Source organism: Chinchilla lanigera, unplaced genomic scaffold (assembly GCF_000276665.1).
Source record: "Chinchilla lanigera isolate Chin_1 unplaced genomic scaffold, ChiLan1.0 scaffold00056, whole genome shotgun sequence".
In the NCBI taxonomy this organism is placed as follows: Eukaryota; Metazoa; Chordata; class Mammalia; order Rodentia; family Chinchillidae; genus Chinchilla; species Chinchilla lanigera.
The window spans coordinates 5,675,178-5,700,170 of record NW_004955457.1 but is presented as its reverse complement, the minus strand read 5'-3'; the positions used below and the strand labels follow the sequence as shown (position 1 = coordinate 5,700,170).

Below are 24,993 nucleotides of genomic sequence, written 5' to 3'. Positions count from 1 at the left end.
ATGTTCCTCTGAGACATTTTTGGTGTTTTTGTTTTTTTTCCGGTACCAGGAATCGAACTCACTACCTTGTGCTTGCCAGGCAGGCACTGTGCTGCTGAGCAAAATCCCCAGCCCCCGTAGAATGGTACCTTAAGGAGAACTCTCTAATACTGTTGTTTTGTGTTTGTCTCACTCCTTTATTAATACAGGGTCAGAGCCAATTCGCAGAGCAGGGAAAAGTGGCACCTCAACACCTACCACCCCTGGATCAACTGCCATCACTCCTGGTACCCCGCCAAGTTATTCTTCACGCACTCCAGGCACTCCTGGAACCCCCAGCTTCCCCAGGACCCCTCACACACCAGGAACCCCCAAATCCGCCATCTTGGTGCCCAGTGAGAAGAAAGTCGCCATCATTCGTACTCCTCCCAAATCACCTGCTACTCCCAAGCAGCTTCGTCTTATTAACCAACCACTGCCAGACCTGAAGAATGTCAAATCCAAAATCGGATCGACAGACAACATTAAATACCAACCTAAAGGGGGGCAGGTAAGAATCCCATGACCATCTCTTTGCTGTCAGAAATAACATCCCATTTCTTATTATGCCACCTTCCTCAGCTAACAGTTCTTAAAATGCGAGGGAGATGGAAGTGTACCAAGTTACTGGTTACAGCTCTCTGATGAATATGAACCTTCTCTGAAGAATGATGCTTATACAGTGTAATGAAAATCACATGGTCATCTTTGGATAACACCTAGTTTACTCATGTAGGAAGATGTTTTAGGTTGTTTCCTAATAGATCTTTTCTGAAGTATCTCTACCGATTTGTGGATTTTAACTTGAGGTTACAGCTGCTCTCCTGGTGTCAGTTAGAGTTTTCTATTTTAAACCTTCACAATGAGTTTAATTTGAATTTCAATGATTCCAATTTTGCTTCCTTCCTTTCCTCCCAAAGCTTTCCTGTAACATCTCTTACCATTTTCCTGTGTTTACTCTAAAATCAGAGCATGGTTTACTAAGTTGCTTCTCTGGCTACTATTCCCTACATATTGCAAAAGGCAAGGATTTATGTTAATAATAAGTATGCCACTCTATATGATTTTTATAAACTTATAGCCTTGGAATGTTTACTTAATAATAACTATATTGAAGAGAATTATTAGAAAAGATAATTAAATTCCAATTCCAGAGCGAATATTTACTTCTTTTCCGACGAGGGCCTTTGAGTTCTGCTGTGATCTGAATCTTGCTCATCCACTGTACATTTTGGACAAAGCCAGGAGGGAAATAGTACTAATATTATTTAACATTTCTCTTTCAATTTGATCACCTTTTAGATAATTCCAACTTTTCTTGAAGAAAGGTAAAGTAAAACACCATCAATGAAAAAAGGATGAAAGCAATAATTCTCTTTGTTTATGAACATACTTATAATACCCTTTCACATATGCTTAGGAACACTTTCTCTTTTAACCTTAACATTTTTTCTACCATTCTTTTTCTTGTTTCTTATACTGTTTGCCAACTGATTTCTAGTATTCCTCCTTTAAGCCAAAGAAAATGTATTTAGAAGCTTAGAAGGAAGGTCTTCCCAAAATGTGAAGCTACCAAGGACTCCTACTCATATTGAAATCAAAATTCCATGTTGCTCCTTCTTTTGCAGGGAACTTTCTTCCATCTCATTATAATTCTGCTTAAGAAAGCACGTGGAATTAAGAAAAATCAACTAAGGGGCTGACAGGGTAGAAATAGCCCCATTTTAGGACAACTATAACATCCTTTAATATAGTCATGGTAAAATACTTTTTCATAGAAAGACATTATGAAAAATAGGAGCTAAAAGAAACTTTTGTAAACAAAAATATCACAAATCCTAATAATTTTAAGCCTGTAATTCAAAAAAGTTATATTATCCTTATATTCATCAGTTCTGTGAATACAAGAGAACGATTTTGGACCTTTTAGAAATATTCAAATGTCGTACTATTTTTTATATTTATGCATAAATAATTAAAATAGTAATTTGAATTAAATCAGTTTAGTGCCACTAGAAAATTTCTCATTATGACTTTTGATGAGAGAAAGGTCTTAAATAACTATTGTCTATATTTTATATTTAAATCAATTCTCTTTTTATAAATATTTTCCTATTCTGGTGTTCTCCTTAACTAGCACTTCCTTGCTTATGTTAAAATATTGCTATATAAAAAAACCTCTTTCTTCTTAGAATCACAAGAAAAATAAATCACTTTTTGAGATTTTTATTATATTTATTTTATAGAAACTAAAAGGAAAATATAACAAAAGTGGAAAGTATCACTATAATTTGTGTCTACTTTTCTCATTACTGAGACAAAATACCCAATACTCAAAGAAAGGTTTATTTCAGCTCACAGTTTGTACAATCTTCAGTCCATAGTTGGCTGGCTTCAAGGCAGGGTGGCATAGCAGAGGGTCCTCACAGAAGAGAATCAGTTCATGGTAAGCAGGAGGCAGCAAGCAGAGGCTTTCTCCCTTTCCCTTTATATTCCATCTAGGCTGTAGTGTTACTCATGGGTAGGGTGGGGCTTCCATTATCCACCCCTTAATTCCAGTATCACTTCTTTAATCCACATTCACACTCCTTCAAAACTCCCCCCCATGACCACATAAGGCTTGCAGGGGGAGGCATCTAGATATAAGCCATAACATTTGACATAGAAATATTAAATTAAATTGTTGTGTTCAAAGGACTCCTTAAAATAAGAAGTTGAGAAGAATGGCTTAGCTTAGCTCTGCAGAAGTCTCTACAATTAAATCAATCCAAAAAAAAAAAAAAATGAGCAGATCTACTTCTATTTCTTCTTTATTCTATCTGGTTGGATTTCCACATCTAATTTTAACTGACTTGCACTGTATTTGGTAATTCATAAAGTTGATATGTAAACGTCTTACTCTTTTGACCTAAACTAAAATTGCTATAGAAATTGTGGTAGTCAGCGGCTGGTAAGAACAGGATTCTTTCTTTTTTTTTTTTTTTTTTTTTGGTTTTTCTCCGGTACCGGGAACCGAACTCATGACCTTGTGCTTGCCAGGCAGGCGCTTTTGCCACTGAGCTAAACCCCCAGTCCCAGGACAGGATTCTTTCTCTAACCATATCAAACTGGTGGGTTTGACTGTACTTTTTTAAAGTAGACTTTATTTTATAGAGCAATTTCAGGTTCACAGCCAAATTAAGCAAAGGGTACAGATTTCTCATGTGTCCTCTGCCCCCCACATGGCCTCCTCCATTTTCAATATCCATCATCAAGTTGATGGATAGTTACAATCGATAAAAACATTTACATTCAAATGCTTACCTGGATTACTAAGGTTTTGGTAACTAAATTTTCTGTCTGAGACAAATGCCTCATTGGCCTCTGCCTGAGCCTACCCTTCTGTTCCTTAATATTTCCTCTCACAATAATAGCATTTTCAGGTAGACCTAGAGCACCCTTCATCCCCAGAATAAATACTATATTTCCCAGCTTCTCTTGTATTTAGGTATAACCATGCTACCAAGTTTTTTAGAGTTCTTACTTTAGAGAAAGATTGGGCAACTTTTTAAAACCTCATAGAAATTATCAGAATGATACATTATAAACCTTTATTATCTGATTCAATGCCAATAAATTTACACTACTGAAGGAATCAAAGCCACTTGCATATCATTCCCAATTGTAAATTGATTATCCCAGACTATTTTAATGGGCAAGAGTCACCCAAGAATCATTAGAGAGAGCAGGGCAATGACTGTACTTTCGGCAGGAGCACGATTTGTAATAGTGATATGTGTGAATTCAGCTTCCCGATGTGAGTATTTGTTGCTCCTGTGAATGTGGAGGACTTATGTGTATAGCCCTCATCTCCTTTGTTAAAATCCAATCTTCTATAACTGGGGAGGCTTGGCTCAGTGGTTCAGTTCAGTGAGGCAAATCATTGTCTAATAGAATAGATAAGCTAGTTGAAGATATGATGAGCTTTGCAGAAAGCACTGTAGTTAATCTTGTCAGCCAAAACGTAAATTCATTCCGCTGGAAAGAACATATGCAATACTGGGCTCACTGTAGATAATGAGCTTGGTCCACTTAACTCAAGGTATAGATAAAAGCTATCTTGTTAAGTCTCTTACTTGAAACTGTCTCTGTAGTTAGCTCTTCAATTTACATGCAATCAGCATTTTAAACTAATGTTAACTTCTAAAGCATAGAGCTGCCTAAATTAAACAAAGCTATGAAAATAAACTTTTTCTCTAAACACATGGATTTTAAAAATTAGACAGTTCTGCTGAATAGTACTTTCTTACCTTTTCTGTTTATGAATCAGGTTTTGTGGAGGGACTTTGATTTATACTCTGACGTTTTAAGTTTCTTGTATTTCTCCATCAGCTTTATGAAATCACTATAAAATGTACTAGTTACGTGCCTGATCATAGTTGAACATTACTGATAAGGCCATTTCCTAGAATACATGTTCCCTGATCACTCATTGGACAGCGTGGTGACTGAGATGGTGAGCTCAGCCAGGACACATCTGTGGGTTTGATTGATTGCTGGGTGAGTGATGTACTCTCGTTTCATTCCTGGCCACAAACACCCATCCTCACGTCAGCTAAGCTAAAGATAACGGCATCTTCAATAAATACATTCCCATTTCAGAAAAAAGTAGTGTTCATCTTTTATATAATGCACCTTTTAGAATTTGTCAGCCTATTACCTCCCCAGTCGTGTGGCTGTAGCCCCTTTACAAAAAAAAAAAATATTTAGGGAAATCCATGACACTTGAATCTATAAAGTAATTATACTACAGTATAGTATAGTACAGTACAATATAGTATACATAAATATGCTTAAGTGTATTTTAAAGTAACACAGTCTAATTTCCATCTTCCAATTTTATATAGGTTCATTGAATTCAAGGGCATTGGAGGTCAAAGGTACTCATCCTCAAGTCCAGCTCTCACATTTTTACAAAATAAGAAACACAAGTATTCACATCAGCCACATTTTTTATATAGAATTGCCAATGTCATCCTTAGTGTTTGACCTATAAGTTCGAAGAATGTAATTTGTATTTAAGGAATGATTAATAATATCAACAAAATATTTAAATTTTGTCATTTTATTTGCTTTCACTTTCATTGCATGACATGAAAATATTAATTTTATTTAATAGGACCTTCCATGCCAAGGCTGTCTTGTGAAATCGTATGAAGACTGAAATTTGAGGCTACTGAAACTTTATAACGTTTTTGTGAATTAATTTAATGTAACCAATGTCAATTTGCTATGCCATTGAAAATATGCCATATTACTACACTGCACTGAATTTGGAAAATTACGTTGCAGTTTCATCATATTTTTTCTCCTATATTTGACAGGTTATTTTTTAAATAATTATAAAAATCAGCATTTTAAAATTGAGTCTAGTTAAATTTGAATCTTTATAGATAATGTCAAGGATCAGTAATGAAATATTAATTCTATCATCAACCTCACCATCTTAAAAATAACATGGAGAATCGTCTTCTAGTTCCTTAAAAATTTCAGAAACTCAGAGTTTTCAATTAATTTACTCAGATTCCACATGTGTTTGGGCCACAAAGAACAAACTGTAAAAAGCAGTGTTTCTGAGGTAGAAGAGGAGTTGTCCACGGGGAACGGGGAGTGACAAAGAAGGAGGAAGAGGGGACAAAATCAGTGAGGTGGAGACCAGGATCTCTTACACTTTTGTGGAAAGTTTAGACAATATCATAAGGCAGTTTTAGGTCTTTTATATGCTACTGAATAACAGACTTTTGATTTTATACTAAAGAAAATGAAATTAATTCTGGAGAGAACTAATAAATTATTGTAAATCAGGATGTTTACCCTCCATATCAAATTATGATGATTGACACTGTGAAGGTCTATCCACTACTCAGTGGCATTAACACATAGGCATGTTTATAAAATATAAGACTAAGAAAAAGACTGAATGGGGCTGCTTTCTCATTCACGTGTTTAATCTTTTATCAAACTGCTAGGTACTCTGTGACAAAAGAGAATGGGAGAGAGAAAGGTATGGCTCTACAATCTAGGCAGACCGGAGGGGTTTGGTTTTGTTCTGTTTTGTTTCTTTGTTTGTCTTCCCTACAGTTCTGCCCTTATTTGATTTTCAGGTCTTTCCAACCCGATTCTTTCCATCACAATAAGGGCATAATAAATGCTATATAAGAGCAGTAATAAAATACTCTATGAAGTCGAAAATACCATCAGTCAGCCCAGGACAGGGAAAAAAATCTGTTCACTAAAATGTAGTAATTATGTCTATAAGGTTTGCTTTATTTATTTTATGTATTATTTATTTACAGTAAAGTGATTATTATAAAAGGTCCACAAGTTTAGGGACTTTGCCTTTATTCAATAAAAATCTTATAACTATAATTCAAATGGTTTTTTCTAGGTAATAAGATGTCTTAGAGCTCAGATTTGTAAATACCAAGTTTTTAAATCTCTGAGAAGGGGCTGGGGATATAGCTCAGTGGCACAGACACCTGCCTGGCAAGTGCAAGGTCCTGAGTTTGATTCCCAGTACCAAAAAAAAAAAAAAAAAAACACTGTGAGCTAAAATCTCTGAGAAAAGTATGGCTTTGAGTTCTCAAGGTTGAGGCTGTAGGGCTCCTTTGTGTTTGCTCTTCTTTCCTAAGCCAAGCAAAGACTTGGAACTAAACCTTGAATCTGAGATTGTTGTCGGGTAACTGAACAGATTACATCAAGTTATTTTCTTCACCAAATCCTTAAAGTTTCCTAAATTTTAAAGGAAAAAAATCACAAGAGTCTGTAGTCTGTGAATTTGAAAGAGCTCATTATCTGTTCATTTTCCTAAGTCACAATGACTATTGTGCTTAAAATATTCCTTCCAGCTCCTCTTGAGAGACCGTCTAAAAATATTTAACAGTTTAATGGTTTGATGGCAAAACTCATTAAGATCTCTTCGACCAAAATGTTCTTTCCCAACTATTTCTGAGACAGCTTCATGCTGAGGAAGAAAGAAATGATTCTGCAACCAAGGTTTATCCCTACAGCATGCCTCTGGGTCTAGACAGAATCCAATCTTTTGGACACCCAGTTACTGTCCCTACCTCAGCATCTTACTGAAATATGGATCTTCGGATAGAGAAAGCAGCACCAGAGCGTCAAACTAAAACAAATTAAAATCAGAATCCCACTGCCCAGGATGCTCAACTTGATGTTGGAATGAATGCCTCTGGCTTATCTGTTGCTTTACCAAAAACTGTACTTTAGAAGTGCATTTTCTTTCATTCCATGTGTCTCATATTTCCAACTAACCAGTAAGATAAATTTATTCTTGCCTGCATATCTTACATTTTTGTCTTCTTATCCTTTCCTAGAATGACCTCATTTTAAGGGGAAAATGTTAGTTTCTCTGGAACAATTAAACACAGCAGAGAGCAAATATAGTGATAGACCATTTCAATTAGATCACTGTAATAGAATCCCACTAGTCACACAAATATCCATAGAGTGACTGTAACGTTCTTCTCTACCACGTTGGAAGAATAGATAAGATTAGTAAAGATTTAAATGTAAAGATTTTTCACTTGCCTTAGCCTATACTTAGTGTATAAGTGTGTGAATGAAAGTCGTGTGTGAATGAAAGTTTCACATGTGAATGAAGTCTTTCTCCAAGCGACCCACAAACTTTTTAGAAAACCCATAAGACTAATGCCCTTTTTGGCCACTGCTTCCCCATGTTTTCCTGATTGGGCTCAGCCTAAATGGTCCGTTAGACTCCACTTGGAGTTCAGGCAGTCTAGAGAGAATTAATAAAAACAAATAAATAAAAATGGAGGTAAAGTTGAAAATGTAAACAAGGTCCTTAGACTATCGATATAATATAGTCTAAACAAAATGTAAAGTATAAAGAGGATAACAAAAGAAAAACCTCAAAAAACAAAATTGCTGAGAATTCTGGTTGCCTCACTAAGAAATTTGGATGCATTTAATAAGCAGTAAGAAGTCTAAAGGAATTTCAACTAGGGTAGAGCCTTAGGAAGATGATCCAGTTGATTGATATATTTTTTCACATGAGCTGTGAAATAAGCAGGAGAAAAGGTTATCATATACTTCCAAGTCATTCCATGTTATACTACTAATACAAGGACTTTTTTGGTTGGAATAAATTCATGAAGATTAAACTGTAGCTTAGAGAGTAAAAATGATTAAGATGCAAAATGTATATGTACCAATTCCCCAAGATAAATGTAATTATTATGTATCATAAGCATATCCTAATAAAAAATACAGTTTCTAGATAATCTTAGATACTCACTATTCAATTTTCCCCTCCATTCCATGAATAGGGAAAATTGATCATTTGTCAAGTAAAAGTTTGTTATATTTTTCCTAAATAACCTCTATCTAAGATGTTAAATAATTTCCCCTTAACTTAGGCTTTTCAGAAAACAAATTTTCCTGAAACCAAAAATTCTTTAAAACAAAAAAAAAATGGAAAGGCCTTTTTTAGATGCATCCATAAAACCCAGGGACTTAAAACTCAGTTCTTTGGTTAACAAAATGTTATCAACCTGGATTATGACTTAATCTCACAGCACCAGTCTATATTTTTTTCTGTTTTATGGTACAGTTTCTGAAGGTTGCTATTATTTGTAGAATTAATTCTAAAGTTATCATGATCTGTAAATGACCCTAGAGACCTTTGCCTTGAAATCAGCTGCATTTTGCTAAGACAGAAAGATGAGAATCAAGGTGAGGAAATGGACACAGCAGTGTAAACTGTGAAGCTAGAGCCTGAGTCTTACTAAATATTCAGCATCCTCTGTCCAAAGTAGTTTCCTTTCTTTCTACTCAACCATTGGACCAGATGAAGAACGAAGGTAGAAGAGACTTTTATATGCATACTGCCATACTTGCCTATTTTAGATAAAAAGCAGTGTACTATGAAGCCATTGCAGTGTAGAAGTAAGTAAAAGATGAGCCACTAAGATGTCAAAGTCTTCTTTACATAGGTGGAGAAAGAACCAGCTAGTTCAAAAAACGAGCTAGTTGTTCCACTGGAAAAAATTCTACAGTTAGAAAATCTGAGGAAATAAGTAGAAGTTAGCTTTTAATTTCTAGAGTTTTAAGATTTTAAATCATTTCTAAGTGCTGACAGTGAGACCCTTTGACAGTGAATCATTTGTTTTGGAAATGATAAAAATTGTTAAACAGTTGATTAAATCTTAAGGTCAAATAGATTTATGCAAGTGAAATTAGAATTTTCATTTTTGCAGTGACTGAGTCAGATTTAATATTTGGCTTTTTGATCACTTGATAATGAGTCATTCAATTGGTATTCTACTAACTTCTAAATTAAAATTTATAAATGAAATATGAAACATTTTATGTCCCCAAAGTTTAGTGAAATGGTTCACATAAATTCTACTTAATTTCCAAAATAATTAGATATTCATGGAGAGTAATTTAAAGTATTATTACTAGATATAATAAATCAAAATCACTTTGTGCAAATAACTTATCTATGAGGTTTTGAAAATAACAGTCTTTGTTGGTTTAAAACTGTCTGCCTCTGCAGTTTATGTGAAATCCTTACAGTGCAACTATATTTATTAGATGTAGATGCTGTGATGTCCTTCACCCTAAGTTGGAATTTTTTATTATGCTTTAGTGAGTAGCCTATTCATCATGTCTCCTGAATTCAAATTTTGACAGCAGGCCCTTCCCTTGGGCTGCTGATGAGAGCTGTCAGTGATATTTCTCTGCAAGGGACAAGCTATCTTGTCCATGGTAGACAGGCACTGTGATTTAAGGTTTGCCTAGTTAAAAATAGTCAAGAGTCAATGTCCTTTTGAATTTTGGATTCTTTTCTGCAAATAGCGAAAGACATGCTAACATTCTTAGTGATGGCTATACATCTAGGGCAAATTATTTAATTTTTAATAAGAAGCTAAACTTTCCCCTAAATCATTGAAAATGTGATTTCTCCTTTGCTTTGGGTGGAGGGGAGGGGGGAGTAGTAGTAGACAAAATAAAAGAAAACAAGTAATAACAACAACCACAAAAATAAACCCTTCTTTCCCTGTTCTTTCATTGTTTATCTGTCCTCTACAATACTCAAAGTTCAAAAGACACATGCAAGAAGTCCCAAGAGTTATGACTTTGTACATTATATTACACTAGAATGATGTCTTTCCAGATACAGATTTGTTGCTGTTTTCAAATGGATGTGTGACTTTCTAAAATTCTAAACAAACTGCCTAACTTCAAGTCTGCTGCACCCAACCATGGCCTAGACTACATCACCATGACCTTGTGCAAGTCTTTGTTTGCTAAGCCCTTAGTTTTCTTACTTCTGAAAAAGGAAAGAAGCCTCCATGCATCCATCTCTGGATAGTGACTGCTCATGAGCGGCAGCCAGAGAACCTTCTGAAGGCCAGGGAGCCACACTGTATGAAAACTGTAGAGCTCTTTTTAGCAAAGCAGGTCCAGGGTCTCTTAATTGACATTTCCAGGAGACCAGGAGTTCTTCCCTTGGACAAATTGGAATCTTGACCCAAAGCTTTTAGCCAGGCCATTTGTGAGCCCCCTCTGTGGGGTGCAGACTAACAGAACAGTCAAGGCAAGTGTAGGAAGGGATTGAGAATTGTAATGGCTGACACCATTGGGATGAGGGGAAACGGGTGTGTGCTTCAGAGCCCTGGGCCAAACCACAGTGAACTTTACCACTGGTTCCTGCTGTCATCTACATTGCCAGCCTCCCTGCCACAGATGCCTGAGTTTTATTTCTCCACCCCTTCAGTTGTTTTGAGATTATACCTGGGTCAGTTAGCATACCTAAGGCTCTCGAGCATTTGTCACTTGGGAACAGGGTATAAAAGTTCCTATTTCCGTGCCACAACTGCTCTTCAGTTCCAGTGTGAGTTTTTTCTCCTAAATAGCTATAGAGGTGCAAGGTTGTCTGCAGTCTCTTGGTGCTACCCATTGTGGTTCCCTGTACCCAGCATCTTGAAAGAAAAACACCCAGTGAAGTTACCTCCGATTCCTTTTAGGTTAGGATTTTAAACAAGAAGACCGATTTTAGCAAAGTTCAGTCAAGATGTGGTTCCAAGGATAACATCAAACATTCTGCTGGGGGCGGAAATGTAAGTAGAAGCTTCTGTCAGAAAGCTGCTCTGATTGTGTAGAATCAGCTGCACGACCAACACTCTGTCTCCTTTCCTGCCTCTTTCCCGGCGCACTCCTGCCCTCTCACTGCTGTCGGCGTTTCACCTGGAATGGTAGCTTGTCAGCCTTGCACTTGGGGTGAGGGGCTTCCCATCCTGCCCCATACAATCACCAGTGAACTTCTTACTTTCAGCTGGGAAGGTAAACCTTGCTGGGATGCACCATGGTTTTCCTGAGGGTGGCAAACCGGCCTCACCTCCCAGCTTTTTTTGCAGGCCCTCTTGTCTTTGAAGCTGTTCCCTCATGCTGTCTCTGTTTTCCTATAAGAATTAGCTGGGCTCACACTGTTCTAGTTCCACTTAAATTATCCTTAAGGCAAAAACTGATGATACACTTAAAATGCCCAACGTGTTTAATGTCAATCTTCAGTGGTTCATTATTCATGAAAGTTAGGCCATCATTTAGAATAATACCAAACTGCTGAAGCATGCTTCGTCTATAATTTAAAGTGAGAGGATTCAAGTTCCAGTGTACATGTTATCTTTTTTTTTTTTTGTACATGTTGTCTTGATGGGATTTTTCCAGTCCTTTTCATTTAGTGGAAATAATATCTCATGAGAAGAAGCGAAGGATGAATCCACATTTTGTAAGTGTGGTTGAGGCATAGTTGAAACAATCAGGCAAAATCAAGCTAAAGGAAGCATGATTCTTCATAGAACAGGAGTAATTTTTGAAAGGTGAATCATGTTGACTATTCTACAGATCCTGTCATCTAAAACAGGGTCTGATAGTCTATGACTCAAGTAACTTAAAAGGTATCAAATCCAGAAATCACAGAATAGCTCTTAGCTGCTTGCTCCTCAACTAGGCAAATTGGAGTCAAGCAGAGAGAAGAAAGACAGAAACAAGTGCCTCTGCTACCTGATAATCAAAGAAGCTCCACTGAGCATAAACATATCATTGTCAGGGGAAGTCCTTAGCAGTGTTCTCTATGCTCCTTCAAGGATGCTGAGCTAAACTCAGGGTTAATATTTACACTGACATAATTGTCCTCCTCCACGTTCCCCTGACTGTAAGCACACACCACACACTGCTGTCACATACACAGTTGTAGGCCTAGTAATTGTCTCGAGGGTGTCAGCGGATGGGCGTGCGGTCCTGCACTGCAGATGCTGCTGGGCAAAGCAGAACGGACAGATAAATTGTGGTAACTAAAGATCATAAAGCCAATAAAAGCTTCCAACCCACAAAACAATAGTCTTAAACTATCCTCTAGGGAAAAATCATTTATTTTAAAATGTGAATATTCTGGTTTCATCCCTTTGGGGTCTAATTTCCATGTACACTTCTGCAGATGGACAGTACATTTTTCAGAAGCATTGCTTCAAATATTAGGAGAGAAAACATGTTCACTAAAATACTAAAAAAAGAAGACAATGTTGCTATCATTTTATGATCTGGTATGCAAGAAATATTGCATTTAGCCAAGATATTACAATTTGATAACAGTTTAGGAAAGCACTTTGAGAACTTTTTTCTCCTTGTGTCCTAAAGCATTGTTGGTCTTGTAACTATGAGCAATGTTGGACGCCGCTATGTAAAAATGACTATACAAAAAATAATCCATCACTTCTCTTGGCTTTTTGCTTATGAAAAGATTTAACACAACATGGCTTAGTTCTCTGAGTGGAAGCTTGCCTCATTAATGCAAATGTTCCTTCGCTCTTTTGATCTGTTTTCTACTAATAAAATCTTCTGTTCCAGGATTTTTACTCACATGAGTCCTTTCTAGCCCAGATGGGATGGGGGGGACATATAGGAAATTATGTTTTCCTGTGTGTGCTAGTATCCGCATATATGTGTGTGAGAGTGTGTGAGTGTGAAAGGGGGGAGCTGATTTCTGGACATGTGTTTTGTTGTGATTGTATGTTACTAGATTTCACGTATGAGCTTGAATGTTTTTCCATGCCTAAACTATTTTGTATGTTTTATGTGGCTTACACAGGTACAGATTGTTACCAAGAAGATAGACTTAAGTCATGTGACATCCAAATGCGGCTCTCTGAAGAACATTCGCCACAGGCCAGGTAAATAGATGAGTTCTACTAGTTTGACAGTTATTTAGTTGGATTCAGGAAACTGACATGCAAACTTTTTGTTGCTGTTGTGAAATACCAAATTGTAAGAGAGTTTCAAAATCCTGATGTACTTATTAATAGAAACTTAAGTGAAAAAAATCACAGAGCATCTTCATTTGATACAAGTGCCCTCAATTACCATAAATGGGCTTCACATCATAAAATGGGCTAAAAATTAAAAGGAATATAAGATGCATATATTTCTATGTATACAACATGTTTATTGGAGGTCTTTCAAAATGCTTTGCTTATAAAATATGTTGGGTCATGTATTCATGTATAACTTTGACTAAAAGAATTATTTCTCGATATTTTTCCTGAAATCATTTTCTATACATTATGTAAAATAAGGATTATGTTTACAACAGAACAAACTATTTAGCTGTTTTCAGATCCTTTATTAAGTCAATAAGTGCTATAGTCCTCAAGAGAATACAGTGCTTCCCCAATTTATATAACCATAGACCCCCCTCTTTTAAAAAATACCTTATAGGACTTGTGCTCTAAAGTAGAATTTACAGTCGTACTTACTGGGAGTTTACCCCTTTAAAATACAAATCTAACATGTTATGAGCCATTTCTTCTGAGTATCGTATAATACTTTTGCTGATTTTGCCCACACTCATATGTAATAATGCATAATTGTGAAATCTGTAGTTTTATTGACAGAATTTTGACATAATTTATATATCTAGTTGTATGATGCAAGGACAGAAGGAAAGTAACCATGATTCTAACCACCTATGCTCAGAATCTTAACATACAAGCTAGATAATACTTATTCTCATTCATCATTTCTTCAAAATTGATCAGAAACAAAGTATAAAAATAATTGAGCTGAGTAAGATTTCTGGTCAGAAGAAGATTAATAAGAATTTATTAGTGGAAAACAAAGATGGGCAAGATAAATTCACAACAGAAAAACAAATTAGAAACATCCAGAAATCAGGCCTCATCTTGTTGGAGATGCTCAGAGAGAAGCCAGGGAGCTGGGGAACATACCCGTGGGTCTCCATGACTAGTTCCAGAATTGCTAGTGTGGAAGTAGCTTCAGTGCTGTTCATGAAGCAGCAGCAACATGTGCATGCTGCATCTTCATAATTTCTCCATCTATGGCTGCAGTTCACACTTAATTAACTTTGTACTGCTCTGTCCTCATATGTCTGAGGTATCTGTTCACAATGACTGTTTCCTTGCAGATCACAAAAGAAAATGCTAGATTCTTTCAGTCAGAGTGATAAGGACAGAGTTAGTCAAATTTACCTAGGACTTGGATACATAGAAAAATAAGGAAATATTCTGTGTATGATCTTCTGGTTCTAAAAGACTATTGTCATAGACTCCCACTTATTTCTAAATCTAGCTCTTGATTCTATTATGACTGAAGCAGATAACTCAATTCACAAAGAAGTGTAGTGTGATGATCATTGACAATAGCAAGCTTTTCACAGAGTTACTTTGGAACATAGAAGATCTAAGGAAAAAAAGAGAAAATACTCCAGCACCTGGAGGCACAAATGGAAATATCTGAACTTCACTTCTGAAGCTTCATAAAAATTATACTCTTTCAAAATTACTGCTTCTGATGAGTTCCGGAGTTCTTCAAAACCAAAAGCAGAGATCTCTGAATTCATTTTTTTTTTTTTTTTTGGTTTTTCTCCGGTACCGGGAACCAAACTCACGACATTGCGCTTGCCAGGCAGGCGCTTTGCCACTGAGCTAAATCCCCAGCCCTAGATCTCTGAATTCAAATGGGTGTCTCTGAGAACTGTATAAGAATTTCATCAAAAGTTCTCTTTCAACTGAAATAGAGTACTCAAGCCTCATTTCCTGAATATATTTTGGGTCAATATCACATTATTATTTTTTTCTCTCTAAACACTGTTCAAAGAAAATGTAACACATTTATGTTGATATAGCATATAATCAGAAAAAAGCTTAAGAGAGTAAATTCTATCAAGCGTATCACAAAAAAAATCCAAAATAAGATACCAAAAAATTGTTCTCAACTAGTTGAACACATAATATCCTCTAACCTCTATTGACGATAATTATATTTTTATGAATCCTTATGAGTCATGCTAATCCCATTGTAGCCCACAAGTGAGACCCACAGGTCGGTAAAAATGTGAGAAAAATAACCTCCCTTTGAAGGATCCATACTTGGAGGGAAAAATAACCATATGTGTCCTAGAAGCCTGAGTTACATAACAGTGTACACATCCTAAGTCTTCAGGAGAGTGAATATATATTTCTCCAAAATATAAATCAGTAATACTTTATAATTTCAAGAGGTCCCTCCCAGGCAATTGGGTGTTAACATAAATATCCGTGTGGTGCACGAAAAAAACACAGCAAGGTTTAAGAGACCTGTGAAGTTTCTCTGTCTTTGGTCTACAGAGAAATGCAATTATCAAGAATCCAAACCTGAGCAATCTTATTTACCTTTCCATAGACCTCTTCAGACATTTTTCCTAAATCAGAATCCCATGAAATGCAAATAGTAGAAAGTCTTTATCCACTGCTAGCCTCCTAGAAGAATGCATATGGTTGAAACCAAGTTGTTGATGAAAATGAACCAAATCTCGTAGGTGCATATGGGTAAAGAGGAGTCTAATGCAGCTTCTTTTCAGTCAAAGACATCACAAACACTTAACAGTAGTCAAGGGAGAGGCTAAAGGACAACAGAAACATACAAGGTAGCAGATACCCTACATTTGGAGCCTGAGAAGGGCATGCTGAACGGAGGAAGGCCACACTGATTGAAGGAAGCATCCTAACAATCAGCAGAGCCTCAAGTTTCAGACTCATCAGCATTAGGTTACAATTCTCTCATGTTTTATCAGAGCAGGTCAGTGTCAGATTGGTGCTATGGCCTCTGTAGAAGAATTTTCTATGATTCTTTTCCTTTTGTGTGCTAGCTACAGTGAGAAGATTTTAAAGCTTACTAGTTATAAACAACTCAGTTCCAGACTCAATCCATCTGTGAAGTCATCAATGTCAGAAATTTGCAAATGACAATGGTCATCTCTCAGTATTCAGGGAGGGTTGGCTCCAGGACCTCCTGCAGAGATCCAGATCTGTGGATGCCCAAGTCTGTCATACAAAATTACACAGTATTTGTATAGAAACTGTATACATCCACCCATAAATTTTAAATAACCTTAAGAATACTTTAACTACCTAATACAATGTAAGTGTTGTATAAGTCCTTCTTATATTCTTTAAGGACTGGTGACAAGAAAAATTCTGTACATGTTTAGTGCCAATGCAACTTTTTCCCGAAATATTATCAATCCAAGGATGCAGAATCTGTGGTTACAAAGGGCCAGTTGCGTACTGTCTTTATGTGTACCACTCCAGCCTCAAACTTCTTTGGATAAATAGTTTGCTACCATGAAGAACAATAAAGAAGTGTTTTATTTCAATTTAATTTACTCCACTTAGTAATAAAAGACTACATATTCAAAGTTTCAGACAGGATACAATTGAATATTTTTATTGTGTTAATTTTAGAGCTTTTGTTATATCAGTAAGAAAAAATCCTCTGATTCTAAACTATACATAGGTTAAGAAAGAAGATATTAACATGTGATGCAGTCTATATGATGGTTTAATAATGATGTCAGTATTTTGGATCATTGGGGAAAGTTGTACAGACTATAAACTCTACAAGATTCCTTTCACATCTGTGTTCAGAAGGAGAGTAGTGTCAGTGCTTGTAGTCTTCCCTAATCTGTTTGCTGTACTCAGTTTAGGGAAAGAGTCATCACCAATATTAGCTTTAATTTTAGCAAGGCATTTAAAAAGCCTTTCTCCTCTCATAGGTGGTGGACGAGTGAAAATTGAGAGTGTAAAACTGGATTTCAAAGAAAAAGCCCAAGCTAAAGTCGGTTCACTGGACAATGCTCACCACGTACCCGGAGGTGGTAATGTCAAGGTAAGCCAGGTGTGTGTTTTTAGAAAACTGTTGTGAAGTACTCTTTCACAAAATGGATCCCAGTTTGCAGATCTAGACAAAAGAAAGGAGGGGTGGCACAGCTGAGTGGAAATCACATTCACACCAGCTCGGGGATGCAGGGGAAGAGCTAGGAACCAGCTGAGGTGTCTGAGCTAATGAGGACTGGTGTTTTTATTGGACAGATTGACAGCCAGAAGTTGAACTTCAGAGAGCATGCGAAGGCCCGTGTGGACCACGGGGCTGAGATCATCACGCAGTCCCCAGGCAGGTCCAGTGTGGCATCACCCCGACGACTCAGCAACGTCTCCTCTTCTGGAAGCATCAACCTGCTCGAATCTCCTCAGCTCGCCACGTTGGCTGAGGACGTCACTGCTGCGCTGGCCAAGCAAGGCTTATGAATCCTCATTTAGCATCGGAGTCATAATACTTAGGCATGAGCTCTTGGCAGGAGTGAGCTCTGAGCAGGTGTTACATTCATTCTTTACAAACCATAAGATAAATAATCTCATCCCCAAACTGTAGTCATTGTTACAATTTTATATAAAAATGAATAGTATATGCAGAAATCAACTTCCATTTGCAACAGGAACACACTGGCTTTACATGGGTACAATTGGACAGTTATTTTCGCTCTGCTCTGTTTTGCATGGAGTATTATTATTATTTTAAAAAATGCATTTTTACCTTTCATGTGCCTGAAGGCTACCCACTACATTCTGAAAGGCCTTGTTAAAATCCAAGCTGCTCATTTCACTATTCTGTTTCTGGGTGAAAAGTTAAAAACTGCCCATCGTAACTTATTACAGGTTAAATAAAATCAAGGAGTATGAGTGCAGGAAGGGAAGAGCATGTAAGAAATAAGTCTTTTTAAAGTGTTATTTTGTATAAATGGGAAGAAAGATTCAGTTAAGTTATTAACATTTGGGACCTGGATAATTATATCAGAGTATCAATCCAATAAATTATTTAACTAACTAAAAATGTTACAAAGCATTTGAGCTGTGGTTGAGGAAATGGTGTAAAAGTGCATCTTCTAGGAAGGATGCACTTTCCTTAGGATGGCTTTGTGTCTGATTAGAATGTCAGTTGATCGGCTAGATTTATGTCCACAGTACCAGTTCCACACCCCCTTTCCATCTGTTTGATACAGTATTATAGATATAAATATATATATATATATTTCTCTGTGGCCATTTGTGATACTTCCTCATATACTTGAATATTATACTTCTTTATTCACAGTATCTGTGTCTCCTACATCCTTTGGTGTTGCAATTTTAGGTATGTGAAAGTAGATGTTAGCAGGGTTCTCTCCCTATTTAAAAAATACATTAAAAAAGACAAAAAGTTTTAGCATGAAGTTGCTTTCTGTAACAACTCAAAGCTGTAACCCTGTTTTAGTGCCAGATACAAGTCTCTCTCCCGTGATGCTAGGAAAAATATTTTTCTTTGCTTTCACCAACATGGAGTTGTGGGGGTGGGTCCAGTTATATATAAAAGGGTTTACAGATTGTTGGTTTAAGCTTATGGATTTATCTCATTTTTAATCACAGAATAGTTTTGTTTTTATTCCTACAGTCATTCATGAGACAAGCCTCTTAAGATTCCTTTTCTTTTTTTTTCTTCATTTGCTAAAGTTGAAAATTAGACAGGTAATGTGGGACATGTTTTCCCATTCTTCCAAGTAGTACCTGAGTATTAAATTCTCTAGTAGAAGATGTTTGGCCTCCTAACCCAAAGTAAAGATCATTCAGTCAACAAGGAAAAATACAACATTTTGAGAAACTATCATTATAAAACATCTGAGACACAGATATCTAAATCGGTTTTTTTCCATAGGACTTTGACATTGCATTCTGTAAAGGAACTCGATGTGACTTATTTATCAGTAGATAATACTGTTCTGATTTAATATACAATTTGGAAATCATAAGTCAATTAATTAATCCCACTTGCAAATCATTCATCTGAGCAACGAAATAGTCAATGGTCTGAATAGGGCAGAGTTACCAAACTGGATGGACACTTTTCGGCATTTTATCTGTTCTTTCTCTTGCTCAGGGCTGGTAGGCTGGATCTGAACAGTTAAACACAAGGTCTGTTGGGTCTTTGATCCCTGTAGGACAAATTAGTTCTTGAATAAAAGGATGAGATGTAAGCATGGACTGGACAGTAAAGAAGTAGAGAAATATAAGACACTAAGCCGAGGAATGCAAAGACAGAAGACGTAAGCCGCCATTTTGATGAGTCACCGGATATAGCAAGAACATGACTGCCACAAGAAAAACCTAGGAACAAACTTCTCCATTCTTTTTCAGCTAGGAGATTTAAACAGGCAAATATGTCGTGAGCCTTTTCTAAGTAGGTTATTTTGGAAAAAACTTAGCAGCTACTGAGAATTAGGGATGCGACATTTTCAGCCTAGTAACTACAGTGAGACTTGATCAATCTTGGCAATTTATTCATCACCTTCCCTTGAAATGCACCAGGAACTAGGAGAAAGAATAGTTGGGTGGAGAGTTCGGTATTTTCTTACATGTTTGAGAGTGTTAGATAATGATTGAAGTTCTCTAGAAAAGTTAATAGCTGGTTAGAACAGCTTTAACCTGTGAAAAAAAATCTTTCAACCTGGTTTAATTTTTTTTTTTATAAAAGTGAAGACTAAGGAAACACATTTTACCTATTAAAATTCAGTTTTTCCAATTACACATCCAAAATAAAAGTTACAAAAGGCACCAAGTTAATAGATTTGGCATTAAAACAAGTGTTTATTCCTAATCACAACAAAATTATGATGAATTAGTGCCCTGGTTTTGCACAAAAATGTTATTGTTTACATAATTAATAAAAATGAGCTGAAAGTTTGTGCCAGTAAAGCGAGAGAAACACAGGCTAAAAATGTCTTTTTGTGGGTGTCTGAGGCAGATCCCATCTTACCTTCACTCTCAAGCTAACGACGTAAATTAAGCTTTTTGAACACCACTTTTGTGGGGACACACATACGCTGATCTAGAAATGAAAGCTTCCTAGTTCCATTTCTAGATCTACTAATGCCAGTTTCTCTCTGGCTTTAGCCTTTGAGAACCTGTTTAAGAATACATAAGTAATCCAGAGCTGTGAAGAGTTAAAAGGCCGCCTTGTCCAATGAACTCACTCTCTCTGGGTCACCTGCAACTAAAAATTGGATGCCGCGCAACAGTGCAGGGAAGATCCGAGATCCTGATGAGTTTTAAAGGCCAGGTTCATTGAGGAACCAATGAACCAGCTCGCTCTGGATTCACCTGCTGAGTTCCAGCAGGGTGATGGGCTGAAGTCCCACCCATAAGCAAGACACCTGTGTAGCACTAGGTAGGTATGGCTGAAGAAGAATAAAACTAGTACCATTACATAGAAGACTATACTGACGGTAGCTGGCCTCCACACACGTACAGTAAGACTGCAGAAGCAGGCTCATCAGCCAAAATATAACATTATGTCAGTATTGTTAAAGAAATAGCCTGAATGTGGTTGATTCTGCTACAATTACTGTTTTTCTCCTGTTTTTTTAGGCCACAAAAAAAGAAAAATAAATGATTCATAGTCTAAGTAGCAAAGATACGTAGATTCTTGGTTTGGGAAGGCAAATTCCAGGCATTTCTTCTAAGATAGATGTGTTAAAATCAGCACGGATGTTTGTTTTTTATTTTGGGGCATTGTTTTTTTGCATCTAGAATTTTTAGCCTGAGTGCGTAGGTTGAGGCCAAGTCCCTCTGCAAGAAAAAGATTATTTTCAAACTCAAAATAATGTCAGTCATAAAAGTCCACTTCAACTTTAGCAAAAAGAAAAAAAAAAAAACAACAAAAAAGTTTACTCTGTATGCTGGGATTCCAGGGTTCCAACAAGCCATGACAAACCTGTGGGGGGTTTCTTTCTTCTGATAATTCTAGAGCCTGTTACCATAGAAAGGCATTTCTTCAATGGCTGGTTGTAGTTAGTTCATGTTTTTCAATCAAATTTGCAAATGTATTTGTTGCTGTATAGTGATTGTTTTGCAAAATAAAATTGCTTGTCACCTCATAGCTAGTTTCAGGTTTTTTGTTTCTTCATTTTAGAGGAGTGTGTATGTGTATTCAACCCAATTAATGAAAAACTGTGAAAAGAAAGTTACCATGTGCTGAATTCCTACTATGTGTCATCTCCAATACTAGGTAATGTTATATTAACTCATTTAATTGATAAAGACATTGTCTCTCATCACAGCTGTATTCACAGGATGCTATCTGTTGCCAGTGACTGAAACTCAAACTAAACTGGCTTATGCATAAAGTTGAATTTCTTGAATCAAGCAGCCGGTTAGTTGGGTATGTCTGCCCCAGGCATGGTTGGATCTAAGCACTCAAGAGATGTTATCAAAAACTCTTCTTTCTCCAGCTCTGGATCCAGACACCCACCAGATGCTATCAAGAAACTTTTTTTTCCCCAGCTATTGGTTCTGCTTCTTCTGTGCCTCAATCTCAAACAGGCACCCTCTCTGTGATAGCACCAGCAACCCCCAACTTTGCATCCTGCCAAAGACAGCCTCTTTCTCAGTAACAGTAGCCAACATGCAGGATCTGAAAATCACTGAACTACTAAAATCACCTGCTCCCTTACGCTTATGGACCAGACTTGGGTCACAGAACCAACCCTACAGGTGGACGGGGTAGGAGGAGCTAAGGGGAACAGGGCCTCATCTGAATTGCATAAACTGATCATGAAGGGGAAGTCATATTTCCAAAGTGAAGTCACACTGCTCTTGCTGAAAGAGTGAGAAAGTGATCTGTATAGGTCATAATAACAAATATCTCCCACATCCACACAACCTATTTTCTATCTTTATTTAATTTGCTACGCACATTAAGCATACGCCTTGCTTGAGGGCATATTAGAAATGTAAATTCTCAGGCCCGAAGCCTGACCAACTAATACAAGTTATAATCCACCTAGATGATACATCTGCATTTTAAAATTTGAGAAGTGCTCAGCTCATCCAATTTCTGGCAAAAATGGTCAAAAGAAACGTTCTCCATTCCACACTCTAACATAAAAAAAAAAAATGTTCCTAAAGACTATCTGAGACAATACCAGTATCCCTGGTGCCAAGCAGTTGAGATACCAGTGGTAGGAAGCTGCCACTGGCAAAGGAATATTTATGTTTTAGATGCTTTACATCCCTCAGATATCCTGGCTTGGCTAACAACTTCTCTATTAATGACCTCACCACTTCCCATTCAGCCTTCTTTGGCTAATAAAGAGATTTGATATAATCTAGCCAAAATCACTGGGATTTCTTTTTAACAATCTTTAAAATGAGCAACTATGTGGTCCTTCAAAGAGTGAATCTTTAGAAATTCAAGGAACTAAGGCATTTGTTCACCCCACAGAATAAACCCCAATAAAATTCTTGATTCCCTTTTTTTATTATCAAGCCAAACATGGTGATACTCAGCTTGAGAAGAAACAAGGAACTCAGGTGTAATATAGGATGACAGGAGAATATTCTATAGCTTATATCTTCCTCTTTTCATTTACAAAGTGCCACTTATATTCAAAAAATGACTCAAATAATTCGGAGATAGAATGCTGTCAAAAGTACAGTCTAGCCACTTACACTTGTTTTAAACACCAGTCCTTTGTCAGTTTTTCTTGGACGTGTTAAAGGACTATCACAGATCCCCCACACACACACCTCTGTTTCTTTCCCTTGCTTTTTCATCATAAATATGGTTCCGCGCTCCGGCTTCTGCTCTTCAAACTGCGCACTATAAAAGACCCCTGAGCTGAAGCAATAGACCTGCGGCCTGCAGGTATGCCCTGTGTGGGTGCCATGGAGTCTTCAAATTCAAGTTCACATACACACACACAAACACACACACACACACAGAGCACACACACGGCATACACGTGCATGCACACACACTAGGTTTGCACATTCTTTGAAAAGTGAACAGATTTGGCAACCCTGGGCCTGCATTCCCTCAGGGTACCACTCAGCTGAACCCGGTCCCTGCGGACCGCTGTGTTGGGTTCCTTGCCTGCATTTGCCACATATCTTGTCTTCGGTGCCGGTTTCCCTCCCAACCACTGCGTCCACTTTCAGCTTGCTGGAGGCCTCACACCGCAGATTTTGAGTTCAAACCCCTGAACTAGACCTCTTTCTTTCTCTCCTTCCCAGTTTCTTCCTCATTCTATGAAACAAACATTTAAAAAAAAACCGAATTGGAAAACAAACTTCGAGAAAGCATATTAATTTGACAGTAGCAACTGGTAATTTTCATGTGCCTTATAAAAACATTTAACATCCACTTATGTATATCATTAAATCAAGGTAAAATGAAAATTATGTTTCTCCCTGTTTTGCCATATTGTGATAACAAAACCTTGTTGTCAAGTAAGACATGACAAAATCATCTTATTTAGTAGCCTTGAATTTATATAATACTTTCCTCTTACTTTTAATAGCAAAGCAGGAAAAACAGAAAATGTTCCAGTTTAGTCAAGCGAGTACAAAGCTGTTAAACTCAGGGCTGATCTGCAGGCAGCAGACCCTTATGCAGCTGATTAAGTCGCTGATTGAAGGCCTTGCTCTCCATGCTCCCCCTCGTTACCACTGCCTGCCTTTGACCACGCGGCACTGTCATGCTGAGCCCCACGGTCATCCTCTAGTCTGTCACGGTGCAGAGCCTCCAAGATCCCGTTCCACTCCCTACAAGGTTCTCCCCTCCAGGCCTCACCAGGGGGCTCTAGTGGACTGGCCTGTGTCTGGCCAGCAGTTTCAGGAAGCTCAGATGGGCACTGCAGAAGGTCTGTGTGGGCACCTGCCAGCCATGGCTCCTACTTCCCTACCTGTCCCTGCCTTGCCCTCCCTAGACTCCTAAGTCAGAAGACTGGAACCAGGAGGCAACGGTGTTTTGGTGACATCCCGATAGGCAAACACCTGGCACTCATACAGTCATACCCAGACTATGATCACCTGTTACCAGTCTCCACCTCTCCCAGACCCCTCATGTGGTTGCTGACGGAAACTGCCATGACCACAGACTCCAGCTCTTAGTGTAGCATACACAACAGGTGCCACAAAGGTGACTTGGGATCCTGAGGCCAACAGGAATAGGTGGCTATGAGCAGTTGATGGTTCCCAGGGGGGTGATTTGGAGCTAACAAGTGCCTAACATTAGGACTTTCTATATTCTGAGAATCCATCCCCATTTTAAACTTCACCCAAAGCCCAACTGATATGGACGTTAACAATGTATGCTAATTTGATGGTTATAACCAGACATCCTTTTAATATATGTTGACTCCTAAGAATACTGCATGTGTCAGCATTCCCATTTTATACATAAAGAGTGAGAAATAAAATTGCTTTAAAATTTAATAGCATAGACAGGATTCAAATTCAAGCAGCTAAACAGATGTTTCATCCAATGTACAGTAATAGGTTTGACCCAATTAAATTCTGTAATAAACAATTTGTATGTTAGTCAATAATAAAGATATCAAATACATATATAAAATCTCAGTTTTACTAAGTCTAGAAAAAAATCATGAGCTTGCTATTAATTCAGAAAATGAAGCAGAATTATAAATGATAAAGATATCATCTATTTATAGAGAAATTCTCTTTTAAAAGACATCCAATGACAACTAATTAAATGAGAAGATGTTGGAAAAATTCCCGTGGTTCT

The 24,993-nt window shown here is 37.3% G+C and overlaps 1 protein-coding gene across 4 annotated transcripts in view; it reads left to right on the top strand.

Moving 5' to 3' along the window:
* Positions 1–21,345, top strand: part of Map2 (microtubule-associated protein 2) — a 137,289-nt gene extending 115,944 nt beyond the window's left edge. For 3 of the 4 annotated variants that reach the window (XM_013520775.1, XM_013520774.1, XM_005396956.2), the window contains 5 exons: positions 189–529; positions 11,073–11,165; positions 13,193–13,274; positions 17,153–17,265; positions 17,469–21,345. In XM_013520775.1, coding sequence (XP_013376229.1) covers positions 189–529; positions 11,073–11,165; positions 13,193–13,274; positions 17,153–17,265; positions 17,469–17,684 — 845 coding nt within the window. In that variant the 3' untranslated portion in view covers positions 17,685–21,345. The remainder of the gene's footprint in view (positions 1–188; positions 530–11,072; positions 11,166–13,192; positions 13,275–17,152; positions 17,266–17,468) is intronic. The other variant, XM_005396957.2, reaches the window with a different exon arrangement.
* Positions 21,346–24,993: the final 3,648 nt, after the last annotated feature.